Source organism: Lycium barbarum, chromosome 10 (assembly GCF_019175385.1).
Source record: "Lycium barbarum isolate Lr01 chromosome 10, ASM1917538v2, whole genome shotgun sequence".
Lineage (NCBI taxonomy): Eukaryota > Viridiplantae > Streptophyta > Magnoliopsida > Solanales > Solanaceae > Lycium > Lycium barbarum.
In genome coordinates, this window is record NC_083346.1 from 108,670,757 (window position 1) to 108,694,054 (window position 23,298).

General features: G+C 33.8%; 1 protein-coding gene and 1 pseudogene across 1 annotated transcript; both read left to right on the forward strand.

Annotated features, from left to right (window-relative positions):
• The first annotated feature begins 5,742 nt into the window (after window positions 1-5,742).
• Window positions 5,743-10,691, forward strand: LOC132614959 (kirola-like). Its single transcript, XM_060329513.1, has 2 exons — window positions 5,743-5,985; window positions 10,213-10,691. The coding sequence occupies exons 1-2, from the start codon at window positions 5,799-5,801 to the stop codon at window positions 10,464-10,466; spliced, it is 441 nt and encodes a 146-aa protein (XP_060185496.1). The 5' UTR covers window positions 5,743-5,798; the 3' UTR covers window positions 10,467-10,691.
• A 9,027-nt stretch (window positions 10,692-19,718) lies between these two features.
• Window positions 19,719-21,948, forward strand: LOC132615565 (kirola-like; annotated as a pseudogene).
• The last annotated feature ends 1,350 nt before the right edge of the window (window positions 21,949-23,298 follow it).

Genomic DNA, 23,298 nt, shown 5'->3' on the forward strand with positions numbered 1-23,298 from the left:
ACATGGAAACCGTCCATTATCACGAATGGGCGACACTATTCAAAGTTCTAGCCCGCGTCCACTCTGTACTTGAACACATCATACCACCAACTGACACCACTGAACTCACCGCGTACAACGCAACAAAGGCGGCTAACCTTCCGCTCTGGAAACGGCTAGATGCGATGGTCCTTCAATGGATATATGCCACCGTATCCTATGATATTCTTACCTCTATTCTCGTGGCGGATGATGTTGCAGAGAAGGCTTGGAATCAAGTTGCTTAACTTTTCCAAGATAACAAGCACTCAAGGGCAGCGTACCTTGAAACTGAATTCACCACCACAAAAATGGCCGACTTCGGCTCGGTTATGGCCTATTATAATAGGCTCAAGTCTTTCGCGGATCAGCTTGCCAACGTGGGGTTGCCGGTGTCCGACCAACATATGGTCTTGCGCCTCCTTGCAGGCTTACCGGAGACATATGCACACTTTGTCACCACCATCCAGCAGAAGGATGTGCTGCCCTCTTTCTCTGAAGTGTGCTCCAGACTCAAGCTCGAAGACGCAGCAGCCAAGGAACGTGCCCACGATTCCAGTCCCGCGGCTTTACTTGTTGATAATGATACCCCTCCCCCCCCCCCCCCCCACCTGGCGGCAACAATAATTCAACTAACCGTCGTGATAATAATCGTGGCAGGAATTCTAACAGGAACAAGGGAAAGGGGAACAACAACAACAACAACAACAACCGCGGGAAATCCGACCGCGACGGCGGTGGACAGACCAGCAACGGCCAGTGGTCGACGGGACAGCCACCAACAGGGGGCTACTACTGGCCTGCTTGGCCGCCCCAGCAGTGGCCAATGCCCCCCTGCCCGTATCCGACGAAACAGTGGCAGCAGCGTCCTACCACACCGCGACCCGGCAGCGGCATTCTCGGTGCGGGTCCACGACCTCAGCAGGCCTATTCCATGCATGGTCCGACCTATTCTGGGTACACTCCGACAGACGTGGAGGCAGCCATGCACACTCTGTCCATGCATTAACCGGATGATAATTGTTACATGGACACCGGAGCAACTTCCCACATGACTGCCAACTCAGGTACTCTCACGTCTTATTTTAATTTGAGCAATAATTCTGGAATCATTGTTGGTAATGGTAGCACTATTCCAATTCGAGGCTATGGTCATACATCCCTACCCCCACCAAATCCTCAATTACGTCTCCGAAATGTCTTGCATGCTCCAAAACTCATCAAAAACCTTATTTCCGTACATAAATTCACTAAGGACAATAATGTTTTTGTTGAGTTTGATCCTCTTGGGTTTTCTGTGAAGGATTTACCGACGGGGAGCCGCCTAATGAGATGTGAGAGCACCGGGGAATTGTATCCTATCATTGCCACGAAATGGACCACTCCACCATCCACCTTCATTGCCGCATCACCTAGCTTGTGGCATTCACGACTCGGTCATCCGGGAAATGCTATCCTTAGTTCTCTTCGTAGTAATGCCTTAATTGAATGTAATAGGGCCCGAACTTCTTTTTGTACCTCTGGTCCTTTGGGGAAACATGTTAAATTGCCATTTTATGATTCATTGTCATTTACTACTATGCCATTTGATATCATTCATAGTGATTTATGGACATCTCCTGTTTTAAGTTCTAATGGGCACCGCTATTATGTTTTCTTTCTTGATGATTATAGTAATTTTCTTTGGACTTTTCCAATCTCTAACAAGTCCCAAGTCTATTCCACTTTTCTATCTTTTAAGGCATTAATACGGACACAATTCGAAAGAGACATTAAAAACATTTAATGTGATAATGGGCGGGAGTTCGCCAATGGGCATTTTCAATCTTTTTGCGCCTCAAATGGTTTAAATTTTCGATTTTCTTGCCCCTATACCTCTCCTCAAAACGGCAAAGCGGAAAGAAAAATTAAATTCATTAACAACTTAGTGCGCACTCTTCTTGTCCACTCTTCCATGCCCCCCCTCTTTTTGGCATCATGCTCTCCAAATGGCCACTTACCTCCTTAATGTACTTCCCACCAAAGTCCTTGGGTATAAATCACCAACGCAAGTTCTCTATCAACGAACCCCCTCCTATTCTCATCTCCGGGTTTTTGGGTGTCTATGTTATCCACTTTTCCCATCTACAACTATTCATAAGTTACAAGCAAGATCCACCCCGTGTCTATTTTTGGGCTATCCGTTGAATCATAGAGGATATAAATGTTATGATTTATCCACCAACAAAATCATCATCTCAAGGCATGTCATCTTTGAGGAAACTCAATTTCCCTTCTCCAAATTGCACTCACCAACCCCAACTTCTTATGATTTTTTGGACTATGGGATTTCTCCATATACCTTGCATTTTCTATCACAGCCTCCTCCACTCGTCGTTCCCTCGGTCCAGCCCCTCCCCCTCCCCCCCCACTGCTCCACCCGTGACTACCCAGCAGACCTCCCCCCCCACTGCCCAGCAGTCCAACCCCACGGTCACTGCCCCATAGCCCCTACCCCGCCCTGCCCCACCCGTGACTACCCAGCAACCCACCCGCATGGTCACTAGAAGCCAACATGGGATTTTTAAGCCCAAACAACCGTTCAACTTAAATACTTCTAGCACTCCCTCCATCTTGCCTATCCCACGAAATCATGTCAGTGCTCTAAATGAGCACAATTGGAAGGCTGCCATGGTTGATGAATATAATGCTCTAATTAATAATAAGACGTGGGAGTTGGTTCCACGTCCCACTGATGTGAATCTTATTCGTTCTATGTGGATTTTTCATCATAAAAAGAAATTTGATGGTTCTTTTGAGAGGCATAAAACCCGTCTTGTCTGTGATGGCAGGTCTCAACAGGTTGGAGTTGACTGCGACGAGACTTTCAGTCCGGTTTTCAAACCGGCTACTATTCGCGTTGTCTTGAGCATTGCACTTGCACACTCTTGGCCCATTCATCAGTTGGACGTCAAGAATGCTTTCCTACACAGTAATCTTAATGAGACTGTTTATATGCATCAGCCTATTGAGTTTAAGGATCCAAAGCATCCACATCATGTCTGTCTCTTGAAGAAATCGTTGTACGGACTTAAGCAAGCTCCCCGTGCATGGTTCCAACGCTTTGCAGACTATGTCTCCACTATTGGTTTTTCACATAGCCGATCTGATCACTCTCTCTTTATTTATTATCGAGGTTCTGACATTGCTTACATTCTGCTATATGTTGATGACATTATTTTCACACCTTCCTCAGATGCTCTCAGAAAATCCATCATGTCTCTGCTTAGTGCCGAATTTGCTATGAAGGATTTGGGCCCTCTAAGCTATTTTCTGGGTATCGTTGTTACCCGGACTTCACACAGCATGTTTCTCTCTCAGAAAAATTATGCAGCAGATATTATAGAGCGTGCGGGCATGACTGCTTGTAAGCCAAGTCAGACACCGGTCGACACCAAAGCCAAACTTGGTGCCACGACCGGGCCTCCTTGCGATGATCCCACCCAATATCGTAAGTTGGCCGGCGCGTTGCAGTACCTTCCATTCACAAGACCAGACATCTCCTATGCGGTTCAACAAGTATGCCTTCACATGCATGATCCAAAGGTTGCACATATGCATGCTCTGAAACTCATAGTCCGATACATTCAAGGTATTATTGAGTTTGGTCTCCATCTGTACAAATCCTCCATTGCCTCTCTTGTTTCTTATACAAATGCAGATTGGGGTGGTTGTCCAGACACTCGCCGATCCACATCAGGTTACTGTGTCTTCCTTGGCGATAATCTCCTCTCATGGTCATCCAAACGGCAACCTACTATGTCTAAGTTGAGTGTCGAGGCCGAATACCGTGGCGTCGCTAATGTCGTCTCTGAGTCCTGTTGGCTTCGCAACCTTCTTTTGGAGCTCCGTCCCATCCAGACAACTACATTGGTTTATTGTGATAATGTTAGTGCCATATACCTATCAGGTAATCCAGTTCAGCACCAACGCACTAAACATATTGAGATGGACATACATTTCGTACGTGAGAAAGTTGCCCGTGGAGAAGTTCGTGTTCTTCACGTCCCGTCCCGTTACCAGATCGCAGATATCTTCACTAAAGGTCTTCCGCGAGTGCTCTTTGATGATTTCAGGGACAGTCTAAGCGTACGACAACCTCCCACTTTGACTGCGGGGGTGTGATAGACTATGCAATAGTCTACGTAAATATTGTAAATATTCTCTTCCTTATGTATAGTAATTAGGTCCTATAATTTAGCCTAGTATCATTCTGATAATGAGATACCTACTTTGTATATAATGACTTTCATACATCAATACAAATCACGGATTGATTTCCTACAATGCGAAATTGAACAAAAATTACTTTCGTTTATAGTTTGGTCCAACAATGCCCTTAGACTATGAGAAATTGAACAAGAATGCCCTTATTGTTACTTAATTGGATAAAAAATTCCCTTTTTCAAATAAATATATTGTTTCTTTTCTTTTTAAACACATTTTTTTTAATAAAAATACTATTTTTAAAGAAACCTTTTCTTAGTTTTTTCCTTTTAAAATCTCTTTAACTAATTAAAAAATGGGAAGTAATTTTTATTCTATTTAATCTCATTTTATCAATAAAAATAAAAGTAGCAAATATACTTTTTTAACTGATAATATAGGTTATATATATAAGATCATAGTAACTCCATCATTAATTTTCATTTAGATAATGATAAAAATCTTTTTCCTAATAAAATAGGAAATATTTTTATTTCTTAATCTTTTTCCGAATAGAAGTAGGATATAATCCTTGGTTTTAAAGTTAAGATACAACAATCATAATGCCATAAAATAAGAAAATATAGTGTATTAATTGCTTCAAATCACAAAATATCTTTAAGATATCGTCAATGGAGTAATTGTTGACCCTTTTTTTCATTTTAACTTTAAAACCAAGGATTATATCAGTAAATGCCTATTCTACTTCAATTTGGAAAAGATTAAGAAATAAAAATATTTCCTATTTTATTATAGAAAAGAATGTTATCGTTATCTAAATAAAAATTAGTGATCGGGTTACTATGATTTATATATATGACTTATATTACAAGTTAAAAAAGTACATGGGGTAATTTCATTTTAATTGAAAAAATGAGATTAAGAAAAATAAATCACTTCCACTATTTTTATTAGTTAAAAGGATTTTAAAGTAAAAGAAACAAAAAAAGGTTTCTTTAAAAATAATATTTTTATTTAAAAAATGTGCTTAAACGGAAAAGCAACAATATGTTGATTAGGAGAAGGACATTTTTTATCCAATTAAGTAACAATAGGGGCATTTTTGTTCAATTTCGCATAATTTAAAGGCATTTTTTTTATCCTTTTCCGAAAAAAATAAAGAGATCTTCATCATCTTTCACAATACTAGTGTTACATTAATACATACAATATCATTGATATATATTTTTTTTTGAACCTATCCATCTTTGTTGTGATATGACATAGTAATTTGTTAAGGCAATTCTTATTGTCGTTCATTTCAGATATCTGAATTTCAGTTACATAAAATGAATCCCTTATGAGCTGTAACTTTTATCTTCGGCATCTTTTTAAAATAATAAGTTGAGTGGTCACTAATGTTCCAGCTCCAATAATAAAAAACATGATATGTCGTGGATCACGTTTTATATTATTTATAATAATAAAAACTGTTCGTACAGTTGATTGAAGTCTATATAAAGACTACAATTTCTAACCATTTTATCACCACTTTCTTTTCAAAACTTTTAATTTGCTATACCAAAGAAAAAAATATGGGTGTAAAAGGCAAGTTGATTGGATCAGTAGAGGTGAAGTGTGGAGGACATTTGGTTCATGACATTTTTCACAGCAAAACTCATCATATACCGAACATATGCCCCGGTAAGATCAACCATTTTGAGATCCAGGAAGGTGAAAACATAAAAATTGGTTCGGTCGTGAGCTGGAAATATAATGACGGTAACACACATTTTTCCTCTTTTATATATGATTTACTTGTTTCAATTTTTCACAATTAGGTCTGTTTGATATGCCAAAAGTTATTTTAAGTAAATGTTTTTTCGTAAAAACTTATTTGATGACGTTTGATTATCATTCATAGGGAAACCATTCTAAAAGTAAAGGTGTGTTTCCTAGGGAGGAAAACACTTTCCAGAAAATATTTTTCATGTTTGATTGATCAAATATTTTTGAAAAATATTTCTCTAGAAAAATAACAACAACAACAACATACCCGGTATAATTCCACAAGTGGGGTCTATGAAGGGTAGGGTTTAGACAGACCGTACCCCTCCCTTGGGAGGTAAAGAAGCTGTTTCCGATAGACTCTTGGTTCAGAATAAAGCAAAACTGCACCAAGCCGGTCAAAAAAGAAAAAGGAACAGTAACTACAGCCAAACCTTAAGCTAAGCAAATAACAAAAGGCAGTAGATAGTAACAAAAATCAAAGGATAAGAAACTACATGAGAAATACTACGACTACTAGTAAGAAAGGAAAAGCAAGACAATGCTCTATTACCTACTAACCTTCTATCTTAATCCGTGTCCTTCACAACCTCCTATCTAAGGTCATGTCTTCGGCAAGCTGTAACTGCACCATGTCATGTCTAATCGCATCTCCTCAATGCTTCTTCGGTCTACATCTACCTCTTCTTAAGCCATCCATAGCCAATCTGTCACACCTCCGCACTGGCACTACAAGAAAAAATATATTTGGCAACAAAAGTAATTTTGTTGCCATCGATTGATTATTGTTGCAAAAAGTGCTTTTGACAACAATTCTTTTTTGTTGCATAGACTTTTCCCAACGGTTGTTATTGCAACAACGTGCAACAACTTTTTTATTTTGTTGCCAAACGTACTTTTTGCAACAATAATCAATACTATGACAACAAAATTAAATTCTCTGGCAACAAAACAGTTCTTTGCCAACAATAAAACTAAGTTGTTGCCAATTATTAATTTTTTTGTTACAATTTCTATACTTTCTTGTAGTGTGGGCATCCGTATCTCCCCTTCACATGCCTGAACCACCTAATCCTCTCTTCCCGGATTTTATCTCCATTGAGGCCGCTCCCACCTTATCCCGGATATTTTTCTCTAGAAAAATAAGTTTCTTAAAAATCAGGAATATGACCTCCCTAATTGAAGTAGGAAAACCCCAAGCCCAGCCCCACTAAGCCCATACAACGTTGTGGAAGTTGTATTTCTATTATAAATAAACGTGAAGAGAGGACTAACACAGCAATACAAATTTGTATCACAAGTTATATAAATTGTACAGTTTAACTAAATATTTTTTTATCCCACGTGGACATTTGTCATAGTACTGAATATTTATCTCTTCTCATGTATACACACGTATGCACTTCAATTTTAATTCTCCGACACATTTATTTCCTCCGTGCATTTATACTTGTTGACTTTTAACTTTTCAAGTTTTTTAAAAATTAATAAATGAAGTATTCCCTCCGTCTCATATTTCTTGGCCACATTACTAAACTATCATTTTATCCCACATGGACATATGTCATAGTATTGAATATTTATTCTCTTCTCATGTATACATGTATGCACTTCAATTTTAATTCTCTGACGACTTTTCACGCTCTTTAAAAATTAATAAATGAAGTACTCAACATTACTAAAAATATATGTCCAAATTACTTGTTCATTTACAAAACTAAGATAAAATTAATTAAATATTTCCCGTCTTACCCTCTCTGTCCCATATTACTTAGCCACATTACTAAAAATATATGTCAAAATTACTTATTCATTTACAAAATCAAGATAAAATTAATTAAATCTTTTCCATCTTACCCTTAGTAATAAATATTCTTGAAAATAGTCAATTTGATTAGAATGTATTTATTGGAGAGAGATAGGGGTAAGATAGTAAAATACATCTTTTATTTATGATTTCTTAAGGGGCGTGCAAAAGGGAAAGTGACAAGTAATATGGGACGGAGGGAGTATATATTTTGCCATAATATTCATATTTATTGGTGTAAGTCTCAATAGCCTTGGAAAATGATTTGAAAATGAGTAATTAATGTGAAGGATAAAATTAATAATAAGAACAAAATTTTCTTTCTCTTAATATGTTAACGTGGACAAGTAAAAGTAAACGGAGGGAGTGACTTTTATCCCCGTTTTCCTTCTTTATCAATACTTTAAACGTGAAGAGAGGACGAACAATAGCAATGCAAATTTGTACCAAAAGTTATATAAATTGTACACTTTAACCAATTACTTTTTTTTATCCCACTTGGACATATGTCATAGTACTGAGTATTTAATCTCTTCTCATGTATACACGTATGCATTTCAATTTTAATTCTCCTACACATATTTATTCCCTCCGTGCACTTTCACTTGTCCACTTTTGACTTTTCTCGTTCTTTAAGAATTAATAAATGAAGTATATATTTTATCATAATATCCATATTTGTTGGTGTATAGCCTCAATAACCTCAGAAAATGATTTGAAAATGAGTAATTAATGTGAAGGGTAAAATAAGAAGAAGAAAAATTTCTTTCTCTTGATATGTTAACGTGGACAAATAAAAGTGAAGGGAGGGAATGACTTTTATGCCCGTTTTCCTTCTTTGTCAATAATTTACTTATTCTACTCTCCTTTGCTTTCTATGATTATTGTTTCTTTACATTTATAAAGTGTATTACTTTATATTTTCATTTCGGTATTAAAATTTAGTGATTTACGATATATTTTTCTAATTTTGATTTCTTTGTAACAATTCTTTTTATCTATAATTGTTAATATAAAAAATTATAATATATTTTTTAATTAATTTAAGAAATATATTTTATTAGTTTTGTTATTAAAAAATCCAATATATACAATAATGATTCTTAGGTTTGGAGCTCAACAATTAGTTAATTGAAATGAATATCAACCTGTCGGTATACATATAAGATATTAAAGAATTTAAAAGAAAAAAAATCTAGAATCAAAATATTAATTTTCCCTCGTATTCTTACTAATTTTATTTTTCACATCGATGAACAACTTTCATTGTCATGACAATGAGAAAATGGTCCGACTCTTTCCATCTCAAAGACTAATTCCATCATATGTTTTTAATTTTTAAACTCCATTTTTTAATTATAACTAAAGTGATGGTACATAAAATACATTTTGTATAAGTTGCTATATATAATAACAATTAGAATGTTTTTAAAAGTTATTTTCAAAATACAAACCTTAAAGACTAGCTAATTAAAGTGAATAGGCATGTTCGGTCCGTGCATCGCCTGGGCGATGCACGGGCATGTATTGCTAGTAAATTAATAAGAGTACTATTAATTAAACAGTGCAAATACTTTAGAATTTTCAGATATAACTTTCTTAAATGTAGGTGGACATATTATGTATGTAAATAGCGGCAATAGAAAAAAAAATTAAACTAGTATTTAAAATGCTGTTTTGGTAGACAAATATCACATCATCAAACTCTGCAATTTTAAATAGTGAAATGAATTTATAAATCATATGAAATATATTTTTGCACCCGCCCCCGCCCCCCGCCCCCCGCCCCCACCCCAACCCACATCCACTCCGACCCCCACGCAACCCCCTACCTAAACAAGCCCTAACCCCGCCCAACCTTCCCACACTTCATCACATATTCATATATTATTTGTCTAGATTATATATAAAGTGCTCTTTGAACAATATTTTCTGCTTACTTATCAAACACCAAAACATAAATAAGAAATCCACTCATTTTTCAAAAAAAGATTTTCCCGGAAAATATATTCCTTCATACAAAACACACCCTAAAGGGGGAAAATAACTTCTCTCATTTGTGGGAGAATCTTTGTGGGAGAATCTTACCTTTTAACTTTATATTACTTGGTCCAAAGGTTGATGCACTTTACAGTTTCAACAGGTTCAATTGACAAATTTTGTTAATTTTTTAATTTCACACACGCACACACACATTTTATCTTTGAGATTTTTAAATATAAATCTATTTAGGAAAAAATATAGAAACCCCAGCTTCATATAATTTTTGAAGAAAATGAAATTGAAAATCAAAGCAAATTCAAAATAAATGAGATGAAAATATGTTATTGTGAATGTTTATATCTTTTATGAGTGATTGGAAAGTTGAACTAGCCTAGTAATGTCTCTTGTATTCTTAACTTTATTGGCTGTAGATGGAAAAGATAAGACTTGTAAGCAAGTGATTGAAGCCGTCGATCCTCAAACGAAAACAGTCACTTGGAAAGTGATTGGAGGAGATCTGTTAGAGTTGTACAATTCTTTCACTATTATCACATCCTGTGACCATCAATGGACTACATGGACATTTGTGTACGAGAAGAAAACTGAAGACATACCCGAGCCTCTCGTTCTCTTGGGTTTTGTCCTTCATGTGACCAAAGATATAGAAGGTCACCTTCTCAAGTAATAGAAGATCGATGCTATCCAATGAATGCAGATATATATGTATGTTTACACAAATATATATGTGTTTGTTTGTGTGGTGACTAATCGACGATATGGCTAGATGGTTCTACCTAGCGTGTGAAATAAATAACGTTGATTTTTAAGAATACATTATATGTGCCCCTCTCCTTAAATGGATGTATTTTCCAATGGTACCGATATATGTATGACATTATGGATTTTTCAAGTTTGAAGTTACCTTTAACAAAACAAAATATGTATCCGTGGGCTATTCTCATTCTTTTTCAACCGTTCTATTTTTTTTTTCTTTTTTTTTTTTTTGGGTTTCACTAGTGATAAGATGGGGACTAACATTTATAAAATTCGATTTGCATTAGCCCAGAAAACTATGTCTTATGTTATCCATTTCCATCACCATTTTTTGAAAATCAAAATTTTTACTATTGATGTTTGTGATTTCTAATACTCAACAGTTACTTATTTTACTTTTCTTGAAAAACCGTTAATTTGTATTTTTTAAAAAGGAAACGAAAAATAGTAGGAGACATTATTGGAAATACATTTATTTGCGATAGGCAACTACGTCGGAAAACCGTCTAAAAACAAAGAATAACGACAAATTACGGGAGGGAAAGAGACCATCTAAACATGCGCATTGCAAGAATTTCATTAGCAAACAATCAAATCTTCCTACTAGTAGAGGTGAATCATAGTAGTTAAGTTGGGTTGTCTACCTGAACTTTCATCTTGTTTGTGAGGGTTTGATTCCTTACCTTGTAATCTGTTTCCCCATTTCCCTTACACCTACCCCAATTTAGATTTTTTTTTTTTTTTAAAACAACTTCCTACTAGTAATTTTCGAAGTCTAGTTAACACAGACATCCAAGAAAATTCCGGTAGCTTACTATGAGATTTGAATTTCTAGGATAATACCATGAAATTTTCGACAGGCATCTGAAGAGTTTATTTGCATCCATTGAGTACATAATCTAGGAATTTTTGGATAGTTCTTCGATATTTTGGGTAGATGGAATCTCTTGTGTCCTCTCACCAATAAATGGAGTATTATCCACCTGGCACTAGTAAAGGGGAGTGCACAAGTGGAGGTAAAAAGTTTAATTTATAGATTTTGGATCGCAATTTCTTTTCAATTTTTTGCACCGACTGCCGTTCTTCCGGGGTGGTCTTTAATGTCCCTCAAATGGTGGTCTTTAATTTTTGTCCTTCGTTTAAAGAGATGGTTAAAAATATTCCGAGATTCTGAGTTCAAACTCTTACTCAGTCAAAAAAATAATGATTTCGCAATGCAAGGCCTTTGCAAAAATCTGCCTTACGCAGCAGACTTTAGCATAACTAAAAGTCTGCTGGCGTCTCCGACAGACTTTTAGATATGCTAGTTGACAAACTTTTAGTTATGCCTTAAGGCAAAGTCTGCCGCCTCCGGCAGATTTTTAAGACATAACTAAAAGTTTGCCTTACAAGACAAAGTCTGCCGTCTTCTGCATAGGTTCTGTGTAACTTCGCCCGAATAGGCATAGAAAAATTATTATTATTTTCAACTCTGCTGGGTTTCGAACCCAGAACCTCGAGGTATTTTCGGCCACCTTTTTAAGCGAAAGGCAAAAATTAAAGACCATCGAATTGAGGGGCAAAAATTAAAGACCAGTTCGTATGAAGGGCAATCGTGCAAATTGCCCCTTTGTTTTCAGACCGAATGATACAAGAGGTCCTCGTACTTGTCCAGGTTTGACATCACGGGCCTCTGCACTCTACGGAGCTTCATCTAAATTCCTGAACCAATTCAAAACTACTCCATAAACACCACTGATCGTTGACCGAACACATGTAACAGTTTGATGGCTGAGCTGGACAAAATTAGTATATTTCACGCGTTTAACAAGCTTGAAATGGATAATTAGAAAAAAATGACTAAAATTAAAAGTTAAGAAAAATAAAAAAAACAAAAGGCAATAAGTAAAAAAAACCCACCAAAATCAAACACCCGTTTACCCTTTGATCCGTTTTTCGTACAAATTATGCAATATTCACACAAACCCATTTCTCAAATTGCATCTGCTTATAGTTTTTAAGAATATATGCATACAAATGTGATGTAAATTTACTGGTTTTGAATCTTGAGAATAAAGAAAAAAAAAAGTTGATTTTTAGTTTTGCTTTGCCATACCATGTATTATAATTGTAATTGTAAAAATAAATGCCTTCATATTAATTCTATGGATAAATGTGCATACTTCTTGCACAAATAAATGCCTCAGTTGTTACTACTCCGAGCTTTTCCTATCCATATTGTAAAAACACTTAAAATTTTCAACTTTAAAGTACTGCTCTAACTTTTATTATTTCCATTCTTATTTTTGAAACTCCTCGAAACCACCACACCAATTTCAAAAGTCATTTGTTCTCTGCACAATCTATTTGGGCATGCAATTGGTTATGAATTTGACTTAACTATTGTATTTCGTCTCATGTATGCATGGTAGCATGTATTGGTGAGTACTGTATAAATTGTCATATTTACTCTCTTATATCCCTGTATCATGGAATTGATCAATTTTTTTATTTTCTTCTTAAATATCTCTTAATTTTTTTTTATAATTTTTTTCCCACCATATGGTGGCGAGACCTTCCCATATCACCAAAAAAAGTGTTACAAAGGGGGAGGGGGACAATACGTCCTTACCTCAAATAAAAAATAGAGGGCTAAACTCCCTGCCTTGAAGTACATCTATGCAATTTTAAACACAAGCTACAAATGAGGATCCAATGTATCTAGGCTAAAGAAAAACTACAACAAGCTTTCTGGATCTTCATCATCTACCACAAAAATATTTTCCCTTTATTTATGCCTTTGGGAAACCATTTGAATGCAATCTAATTTGAAGGCGCCAACAGCTGTAGATGGGAGACCATATTGTCAAAGGGTCATCAAGTCCTCATTGAAGAGACTCCATTTAGCTAAAGCATCTGCGGCTTGATTTGATTCTATATAGCAATGTCGAACTTCAAAATGTAAGTTTGTAGCAAAATCTTGGATCTGTTTTATACACTCCTTCATCTGACAAGGCACAGTGAAGTTGCCTTTGATCATTTCTACCACAATTTGTGAATCACAGACTCTAGGATAATATTGTCATGACCATTACGAATGGCCCATTCCATACCAATTAAGGACGCTTTGGCTTTAACCATATTGCTAGAATAGTGACCAAAAGAATATGCAAAAGCCATAATAAGATTACTTTTGTGATTGCTACAAATGCCACCAACACCAGATTGACCAGATGAAGTTTTGCTCCCATCGGTGTTGATTTTGATCCAATTCTCGAGAGATTTATACCATTTAACTACAATACACTCAATCTTGGGGCAAAGCAACATGATCTGATGACATATATCCTGCCAACTAGTCTTCCATTGCAAATCACAATTGGCCTTAGAAATCACCCATTTCAGATGAGAAAGAATTTGATAATGAATTCATTTCACATAGCATTTTTTTCCCATATATAAGTGAGCATTTGACTTTCCATATTCCCCAACATATGACCACCGGAGTGATCCGAAGGATAGTCTGATGCAAAGAGTTAGGCTTAATACCCCACCATCTTTGAATCATGCATCTAATAGGAATATCCTCCCAAGCAATACCCAAAGGATTACCAAAGAAATTCCAAGTAATTTCAGCAATTTGTCCACTGCTAAAGGTGTGATGAAGAGTATCTTTATGACGATACAGAAACATCTAGTGTCAACTTCAAGTTTAAATTTAGCATGGATGGTCTCATCAAAAGGCAACTTTCTTTTCAAAATTCTCCACATCAAAAATGACATTTTAAAGGGCAGCTTATTATCCCAGATGTTCTTAAAAAGAATAGAGGGCTGACTCTCTTTTCTGTCTGATTCTTTTCCAAGCAGTAGATGTGGAGACATCCCAGTGCTATTCAACATCCAAATAGGATTATCACGAACGTTCTGATTTCCAATTCGAATGGCTTGGATATGTTCAGCAAGATATTCAGGCAACTACAATTGATCAATCTCCCATCTACCATCCAGAATGCAATCACTAACCACTTGATCATAATTGATATCCTCTCTATGTATAGTTTGAGCAACAACTCTCATTTCAGACCAATTATCCCACCATAAATTACAATTGCCCCTGTTGATCTTCCATAGAAGTTGCTCTTTAACTAAGTATTTATTTAATTAAATGCCTCCCAGAAAGAGATTGAGAGCGCTGGATAGTGATAGCTACAGGGTGAATAGAGTAGTGTTTGGCCATTAGAAAAGCATAACATAAGGAATTGCAAGTTCTAAATCTCCACCATCTCTTCATTTCCAAACTTTTACTAACATCAAGGGTCCTTCTAAATTCCAAACCTCCTCCTTCCTTAGGGTAGCACAAGTCATCCCAAGAACTCTAATGATATTTTTGTTTCCCTCATTAGATCCCAAAAAAAAAATCTTGCCATGCAGGTATCCTTAGGAGGTTCTAAGGCAGATAAAAGATAGATAGGTTGAGATTGTAAAACATGTTTAATCAAAGTAGCCCTGTCCCCTATAGAGAGTAATTTACCTTGCCAGCCTGTAGTCTTTGTAGGAGCCGTTTGGATATGGTTTGAAACCATGATTTCATACCATGGTTTCAAACCATGTTTGGACATGCAATTTGAATATCTCAAGTTGTATCTTCTCTTATAGACATAAAAACCCCACAAGTTGTGAAAACTATCAAAACATTCTCAATTCTTATACAATCTTACCAAATGAGCAAGTCATAGTTCACAACAAAATTAATACGCTACTAGAAGACCTTTCTAAAAAATACAACATCAATTAATCAAACTTTAGTTCAATAAAAATGAAAATTTAACATGAATAGTAATGAGGTTGGTAGACATAAATAAAGGTTGGCAGAAGTTAATGAGGTTGGTAAATGGTTGGTGGGAGTAATTGTTAAAAATATCTACCAACTTATGATCTTTTTTTACAAAATATAAACTTATGAGTCAAATTTTATATTTAAAATTTTTGAAACCATGGTTTGAAATCTCAAATCATGCATTTTTGGATGATTTGGGATTTGAAACCATGAGATGAAATGCATGTCCAAACGCTGATTTTATCTCATGGTTTCAAACCGCATGTCCAAATGCCTACTTAACCAATTTAGAAATCATTTCACTGAAGAAAGAAATTTCCTGTCTACCCACATATAATGGGCAACCAAGATAAGTAATAGGAAAATTAGAGTTCTTAAAACCAGTTGCATCCTTGATCCTCTGAATAAAATATCTCTTAGGGTATGTTTGGAAAGCCATCTGGTAATTGGAATTAGTGTAATTACTAGGGTAGTAATTACAACGACCTGTTTGTTTGTCATAATGTAATTACAGTGTAATTACAAGCGTGTTATTTGGTTGCACAAGTGTAATGTCACAGTTTGTTTAATTTAAAAATAAAATTTTATTGTCAAAAATTTAAAATTAATATTAAAAAATATGTGCCTTTATAAATGATATTAAATTAGTTATTTAATAACATATTGTTTCTAGAGAATATATTGATTAATAATCATATATTTGTAACTAATATTGTAAAAAATAATTGATATATATTTTTCAAATTAATAATATTTTAATTAAATATAAAACTTAAAGCAGACTTTTTTTGTGAGAACATCATGGATTGACTGTTTGACGAAAAATAATAGTATTCATAAATATAATGCCATAATATTATTCAAATGTTTGACAAAAAAAATCTATCAACTGTAAGTGAAAAATAAACAGTATGCAATGTGAAATAACTAGTTAATAGTACTGAAGCAAATAAATTAAAATCGAAAATAATCTAAATTCAAAATCCAAAAGAAAAAGTTTAACATAATACTCTTATGTCAAATTCAAACATTACATAAGTAGTTTCCAACGTAACTTAAGTAAATATAATTAAAAAGAAATTAAAAATAAATTCTATAACCTCATCATAACGAAATTCTACTTTAATAACATAACTCATTAAATGTCATGTTCGTTAATGGCTCATTCTTTCTAATATTAAGAGGTGTAGTTTAAAAATTAGAATAATAATACACATATGCTAAATTAATAAAATAAGAAAAATACGAGCAATTACATGGAACCACAAGAAGTAAAGGTTGAGAATGAGAAGAAAGGAAATAAAAGATAAATAATATAAAAGAAAAATATATTTTAAAAAATAAAAATAAAAAAGAAATTAAAATAATAGAAATAAAAAATAAATTTAAAAAGAAAAGAAATTAAAATACAACAAAAAGAAAGACACTAATTATGTAATTACTTGATCAAACAAACAGACCAAACTGTGTAGCTGCCCCTTCCAATTACCCGGGTGGCTTTCCAAATAAGCCCTTAAGGTTGTTTGCAATGTTTTCCTATTTTTCTATTGAATCTAGAGTCCTTCGAAAAAGTTCTATGAGGTTTGTACCTGATATAACTGTCTTTCTATCGTCTTTCCATCGTCATTCTCTGAAAGATCAAGAAATTTATTTATCTTTTTTTTTAATTTTTATAATTTGAGTTTTTCCGTCATTTTATAACTTTTTGTCAGAGCATCTGTATGCATGTTATGGAAGTTTACAATTTTCTTTTACTTTTGGAAGTTAAAAAGCTTGTCCTTCTAGTGCTTTAATATAAACTAAATAATTAAATGTGAACCCACAGAAAGTTTGATCTTACAACTTGAGTTTTCTTGAGTTCTCAATGCCACTTCTTCATTTTGGTTGCTTTTATCCCGGATTGACTAATTCAACTGTAAATTTACATCGATCATGTAGTGCAAGACTTTTGTTGATTTCATGATATGCATGCCTTTTTTTCATGCTTTATTTATATCGGGAAAATTTTCTTATATAGTTCTTGGACATCATTTTGCAGATTCGAATTAACGTCCAAATCCACTCCTTAAGTGAGAAAGTGTACACGCCGTCACAATATATTTTACCCAACTATGAGTCGGGTTCGAATTACATAGGAAACAATATACTAAGCGATCAAGCAAGCAAGAAATTATCACCAACTAAGCTACGCCAAACACTTTTTCAGTATTTGATTTTCGATTTAAGAACTAACAAAGATAAATTAACTAGAAAGAAAGCAAGTAAAATGATCAATGGCCACAAGCATGGATATAAGGAAAATTACTCTCAAGTAACTATCCAATGTATTTTACGATTTTGCAGCTAAGATCGAGTTTTTGTTAATAGGTAATGATTTCTAAAATCTTATTGAAAGTCTTCCAACCAAATCAATGAATTTCACTCTAAGCTCTTCCAAGCCTTAGAGTGTGTAATTAAGTACAGTTAATTTAACCTCAAGTTAACTAACTTATTCCTAGCTCAAGTTATTAGATGATGTTTAAAGCCTCAAATCCTTGTTAATTAATCTTTCCCAATCTCAATTTTCCTCTTCCGAGCTCAAATCGAAGTAAATGAGTGAGTCCTAGGGTCAGCTAATCCCTTAAGAAGCATTAAAAATCAAGATTAATTAAACAAACAAAGACCCACTTCATTAGCAATAAAAATTGCTCAATACATAAGCAAAATAAGAGATTTAACTCAACACTTTATAATGAATATTCTCATAAACAAGATTCAAGCGAGAGAATAAAATACAACACACTTAAATATGCAATACATAACAAGAAATTGAAGAAAGGGTTAAGAGTTTTCTCATTAAAGTGCTTCAATCTTCTCTTCCAAAGTGTTGGTTGAAGAACCTAGCTTCTAAGACTTGTAAAATGGCCAAAAGATGAAAATATTGTCTCCCAAATGTTGCTTTTAAAGTTTCCAAAAATTTCCCAATAAAAAGTGACGAAAATAGCCTTCAAATTTCAGATTTCCAGATCTGGCCATTTTTGCAATTTTAGCCACTTTTCCCATTTTCTTCAATTTGACCTATTTTGACTTATTTTTCACTTGATTTCTTCCCGATCACTTCTCAATCATATAAAACCTGTAAAATGGAAGTAAACGACATTAAGCGCAATATTTTATCAATAAGACATAGCAAAAATTAAGATTAAAGAAAAGATAAGTTGATAAAATACCAACTTATCAATGTAACATATATATATATATATATATATATATATATATATATATATATATATATATATATATATATATATAACTGTTTCTCTGCCTCATGAGTTTAGTTATATGGTGCGTAACATTTCTAAACTCTAAATCAAATTAAAGACTTATATTTGTGATATATATATACCACATATTGAACAAAAACACATCATGTAGAAACAGTACATTATCTAGGAAGCCGGTTAGGAATTCAAAAATTGAGATATTTATCAATTCAAATTGTTTATAAGTTCAAAGATTCAAAAATTCACGAAGAATTTTATCTGATAATTTAAGAAAATTATTTCAATGAAGTTCACTAAAACCGCGTGAAGCGATGGACAAATTTACTAGTCGAGGGATCAACTCAACAAATTCAACAACTGTCTTCATCAGTAACTATGGAATTGATGGTGCCGTTGAAGTTTAGTGCCTTCCATTGTTGCTCATCATCTTGAATCTTGTTAATGTATAGCTTTCTTCTTCTGTCTATAATAACATTATGAAAGTACGCAATATTAGAGTTCCCAACCTTCAATTAGGCAGTGTCTAGTTTGAACTTAAAAATACTTATCAACTCTTAATGCTAATCAACTATTTTCAATCACTTAATCCGGCGTGTTCTTAGAGCCCGTTTGGATTGGCTTATAAGTTGCTTATAAGCTGTTTTCAGCTTTTTTGAATGTTTGACTGGTCAGCTTAAAGTCATTTTGTGCATAAAATAAGCCCAAAAATATAATTAAGCTCATTTGGTTTAGCTTATCTAAAGCAGCTTATAAGCTGAAAACAGCTTATAAGCCAAAAAAAAAAAAGTTAGCCTACCCAACTTTTTTTTTTTTGGCTTATAAGTTGTTTCCAGTTTATAAGCTGCTTATTTTAAGTTCATCCAAACAGGCTCTTAGTCATGTTAGTAGCCTCTTCTGGAGTTTCTCTTCTCGAGTTTGACCATCTTTATCCTAAGATGATTTTTATCCTTTGAAACATTAATTCACTATTTCAATTACATAAAATGAGTCCCTTATGAGGTGTAAACTTTATCTTCTGTTTTTTTTTTTTTTTAAATATAAGTTGGGTGCTCCCCCCTTAATTGGGAGCAGGGGAAGAGAAAATGAGGTAGGAAATTACAAGATGGGGAATCGAACCCTCACCAGCCAACCAAGTGAGCTAATAAGATTCTCCAAAAGTTGAGTGGTTCAAATTTCATAGTGAAGGGCAATATTAACTTGGCAAGACCTAATTATACACGTCATGGGCTAATTACAGTATTAATCTTCCTTGATATGTCGTGGTCGTCTTGGATTATGTTTTATCTAATATTTATTTAGAATAGCTTTTTGCACAGCTAATTGAAATCTATATAAAGACTATAACTTTTAACCATTTAATTTCATCGCCACTTTCTTTTCAAAACTTTTTGCCACACAGAAGAAGAAAATATGGGTATGAAAGGCAAACTGATCGCTTCAATTGAAGACACTTGATTTATGGCATTTTTCACACTAAAAATAATCAAATACCAAAAATATGCCCTGATAAGATCAAGCATATTGAGATTCATGGAGGTGAACCCGTAAAGGTTGGTTCGGCTGTTAGCTCGAAATATAATGACGGTAATGCATATTTTCCCTCTCTCTCTATATATGAACTACTTGCATCAATGTTTTTTTTTTTTTTTTTTTTTTTGGTTTTTACATTAGGTGTATTTGGTATGTGAGAAGTCTTTTTTGAGGAGAATGTTTTCCATATAAAAGTTGTTTTATACTTTGATGGTGTTTGGTTAACAGAGGAAAAACATTTTACATTAGAAAAGGGAAAATAACTTTTCTCATTTAGGAGCAAAAGTCATTTTTCTTGTAATCAATTATCTTAACTTTTAACTTCATATTACTTATTCTAAAGGCTAATACATTTTATAAGATTCACCGGGTTCAGCACCCAATATTTTTATACTAAGCATAAATATATATGTGAAAAATCAGTAAAAGTTTAATAAGTAATCAAGTTCTAAGCCCATATTTGCAGAAGTGCAATGAATTTAGTGATGAAATTGCACAACCCATTAAATATAAATCCCGGTGGATATGCCTCTGTTTGCTCCAATTAACATGTGAACATTGCTAGGTCCCGTTTGTCCATAAGAATTATTCACTTTTTTCCGGAAACTTTTTTTACTTTATGGTATTTGCTCATAAAAATTCCAAATACAACTTGAAGTTGTATTTTTTTATTTTTTAATTAAGCCACCTTCCTGGTGGGGGGTTAGGCAGACCCCTGCCATGTATATTTATCAAAGTCAAATACTCAAAAGAGGTATCTGAAGCCTCCTCTTGGCAAAATAGAAGATTGTGGACAAACCCACATCTTTACAAATAGAAGTTGAAGTTGTATTTGGAATTTAAAAAACAACCAAAACTTGTTTTTCACTTTTTTCACTTTCAATACATTCAAACAACCAAATTATTCTTTGCAAAAACTATAACCAAACACAACTCCATCTTGAACTTCAACTTCAAGATACCAAATAAAGTGAAAAATATTTGATTTTCATGGCCAAACACCTACTTAATCTTAGTACTCAAAAGAAATTATCAAAACATTCGCCCATTTTCTAAAATAATGATGTAACTTTAATATATACTTCCATAAAATAATGTTCACTCACCAATCAAACACCTTAAAATATTGTACAAACTTTTGTCAAATTGTTCTTTTCATAGAAAATTACTTTTGCCATACAAAATACAATATAATCAAATTTATGGGATTTCCTACTAATTCCCATATTTTCCACTATGCCAAATGTTCTTTTGAGATTTTTAAAGTTAGCTCTATCGAAGAAAAATGTAGAAAGTCCAATTTCGGGAGCTTCAAATAATTTTTGGAGAAAATGAAAATGGAAAACAAAGGAAAAACTAGAGAATTGAGATGAAAATATGTTATTGTGTGAATGTTTATATCTTTTACGAGGGTTTGAAAAGTTGAACTAGCCTAGTGATAACATCTTTTGTATTTTAAATTTTATTGGTCGTAGGTGGAAAATATAAGATTGCAACAGAAGTGGTTGAAGCCATCGTTCCTAAGAAGAAATCAATCACTTGGAAAGTGATTGGTGTGGAGATTTGTTCGATTTGTAAATTCCTTCACTATTATGACCACATGTGATCACCAATGGGCTACATGGACCTTTGTGTACGAGAAGAAAACTGAAGACATACCAGAGCCGCTCGTTTTTCTGGATTTTATACTTGATGTGACCAAAGACATAGAGGGTCGGTTGACATTCATAAAAAGCATTTAATGAATTATGAGTTCAGTCCATCCTATTTAGCATAAAGATGAATATTCCTTGCTCATTATCAGACAATTATTTATTCACAAATTTCGCGTGGGGAAAATTATTTTCATTTCCCATCTATGGAAAACCCTTTTCGCTCCGCTCAAGTACTAGACATCAATGCTATGCTATGCAAGGGCTCATAGCCATATTTATACTTATGCAATGCAAATGTATGTTTACACACACACACACATATATATATATATATATACTAGTTATGTGAGGCCCGTGCTAAGTCCGGGCCCAAACTCAAGATATAAAAGTAGATATTTTAACTAAAGAAATATAATTTGTGTTAGTACAAGTGTACAACAACAACAACAACAACCATATACCCATTGTAGTCCCACAAGTGGGTAGTTATATGGAAGCAAAATTTTAATTCCACTCCTTTAATATTTTAACTTCCATTTTGATGAAATTATTTAATTCGAATCAAATTTGGAGCTAGAATTTGACATTATAACTTATGTATCCTAATTTTCTGAAGTTATTTAGTTCTAAATAAATAATCTATACATAGTTAATGAATTTTTAAGACATACATAATTTAACTTGTGCAGCGGATGGAGCTGCTCCTCTCTTAATTAGGGATTAGGGGTTCGAACATGAATATGAAAAAAAAATCTTTGGAGGAAGCACTCCCCCCGAATAGGTGCGATACAGTGCAAATTATCTGGATTAATTGGGCTCAAATGCGGATATCGAGCACCAATCAGAAAATCAAAGAACGTGAAAAATGAGGTAGGAGGTTCGATAGCTTTTGAAAAGTAGACTTTAAAAACAAAAAACAAAAAAATTGACTTAAATAAATAAGATTAGGACCTAAAAGTAATTAATTAAAAAGTTTTAAAAAAATTTGAAAATTATGTGAGGACTACAAAAGTCCCCAGATTCGATAGCTTTTAAAAAGTAGACTTTAAAAACAAAAAATAAAAAATTAACTTAAATAAATAAGATTAGAACATAAAAGTAATTAATTAAAAAAATTAAAAAAAATTAAAAAATTATTGTGAGGACTATAAAAGTTTTCATTGCTCTTATATAATATAGTAATGTGTGTGTGAGAGATACTATTCATCGTTATTGGCTAGCTAGTTCTAGCTAGTGTGAAATAAATAAAAGTGTTTGAAGAATAAAATATTATCCCTATCCTTCTAGGGTTCTATTTCCAATGGTCAATATACGTAAGATATTATGAATTTTAAATTCACCTATAACAGGAACGATATATTTAGCAGTACTGAGGTATTCTCATTCTTTTGCTATCAAATCCTTTTTGGGTTTCTCTAGTTCTATTAGACGGAGACTAACATTTATAAAACGTTCCTTCTGTAGTATTGATGAATAGCC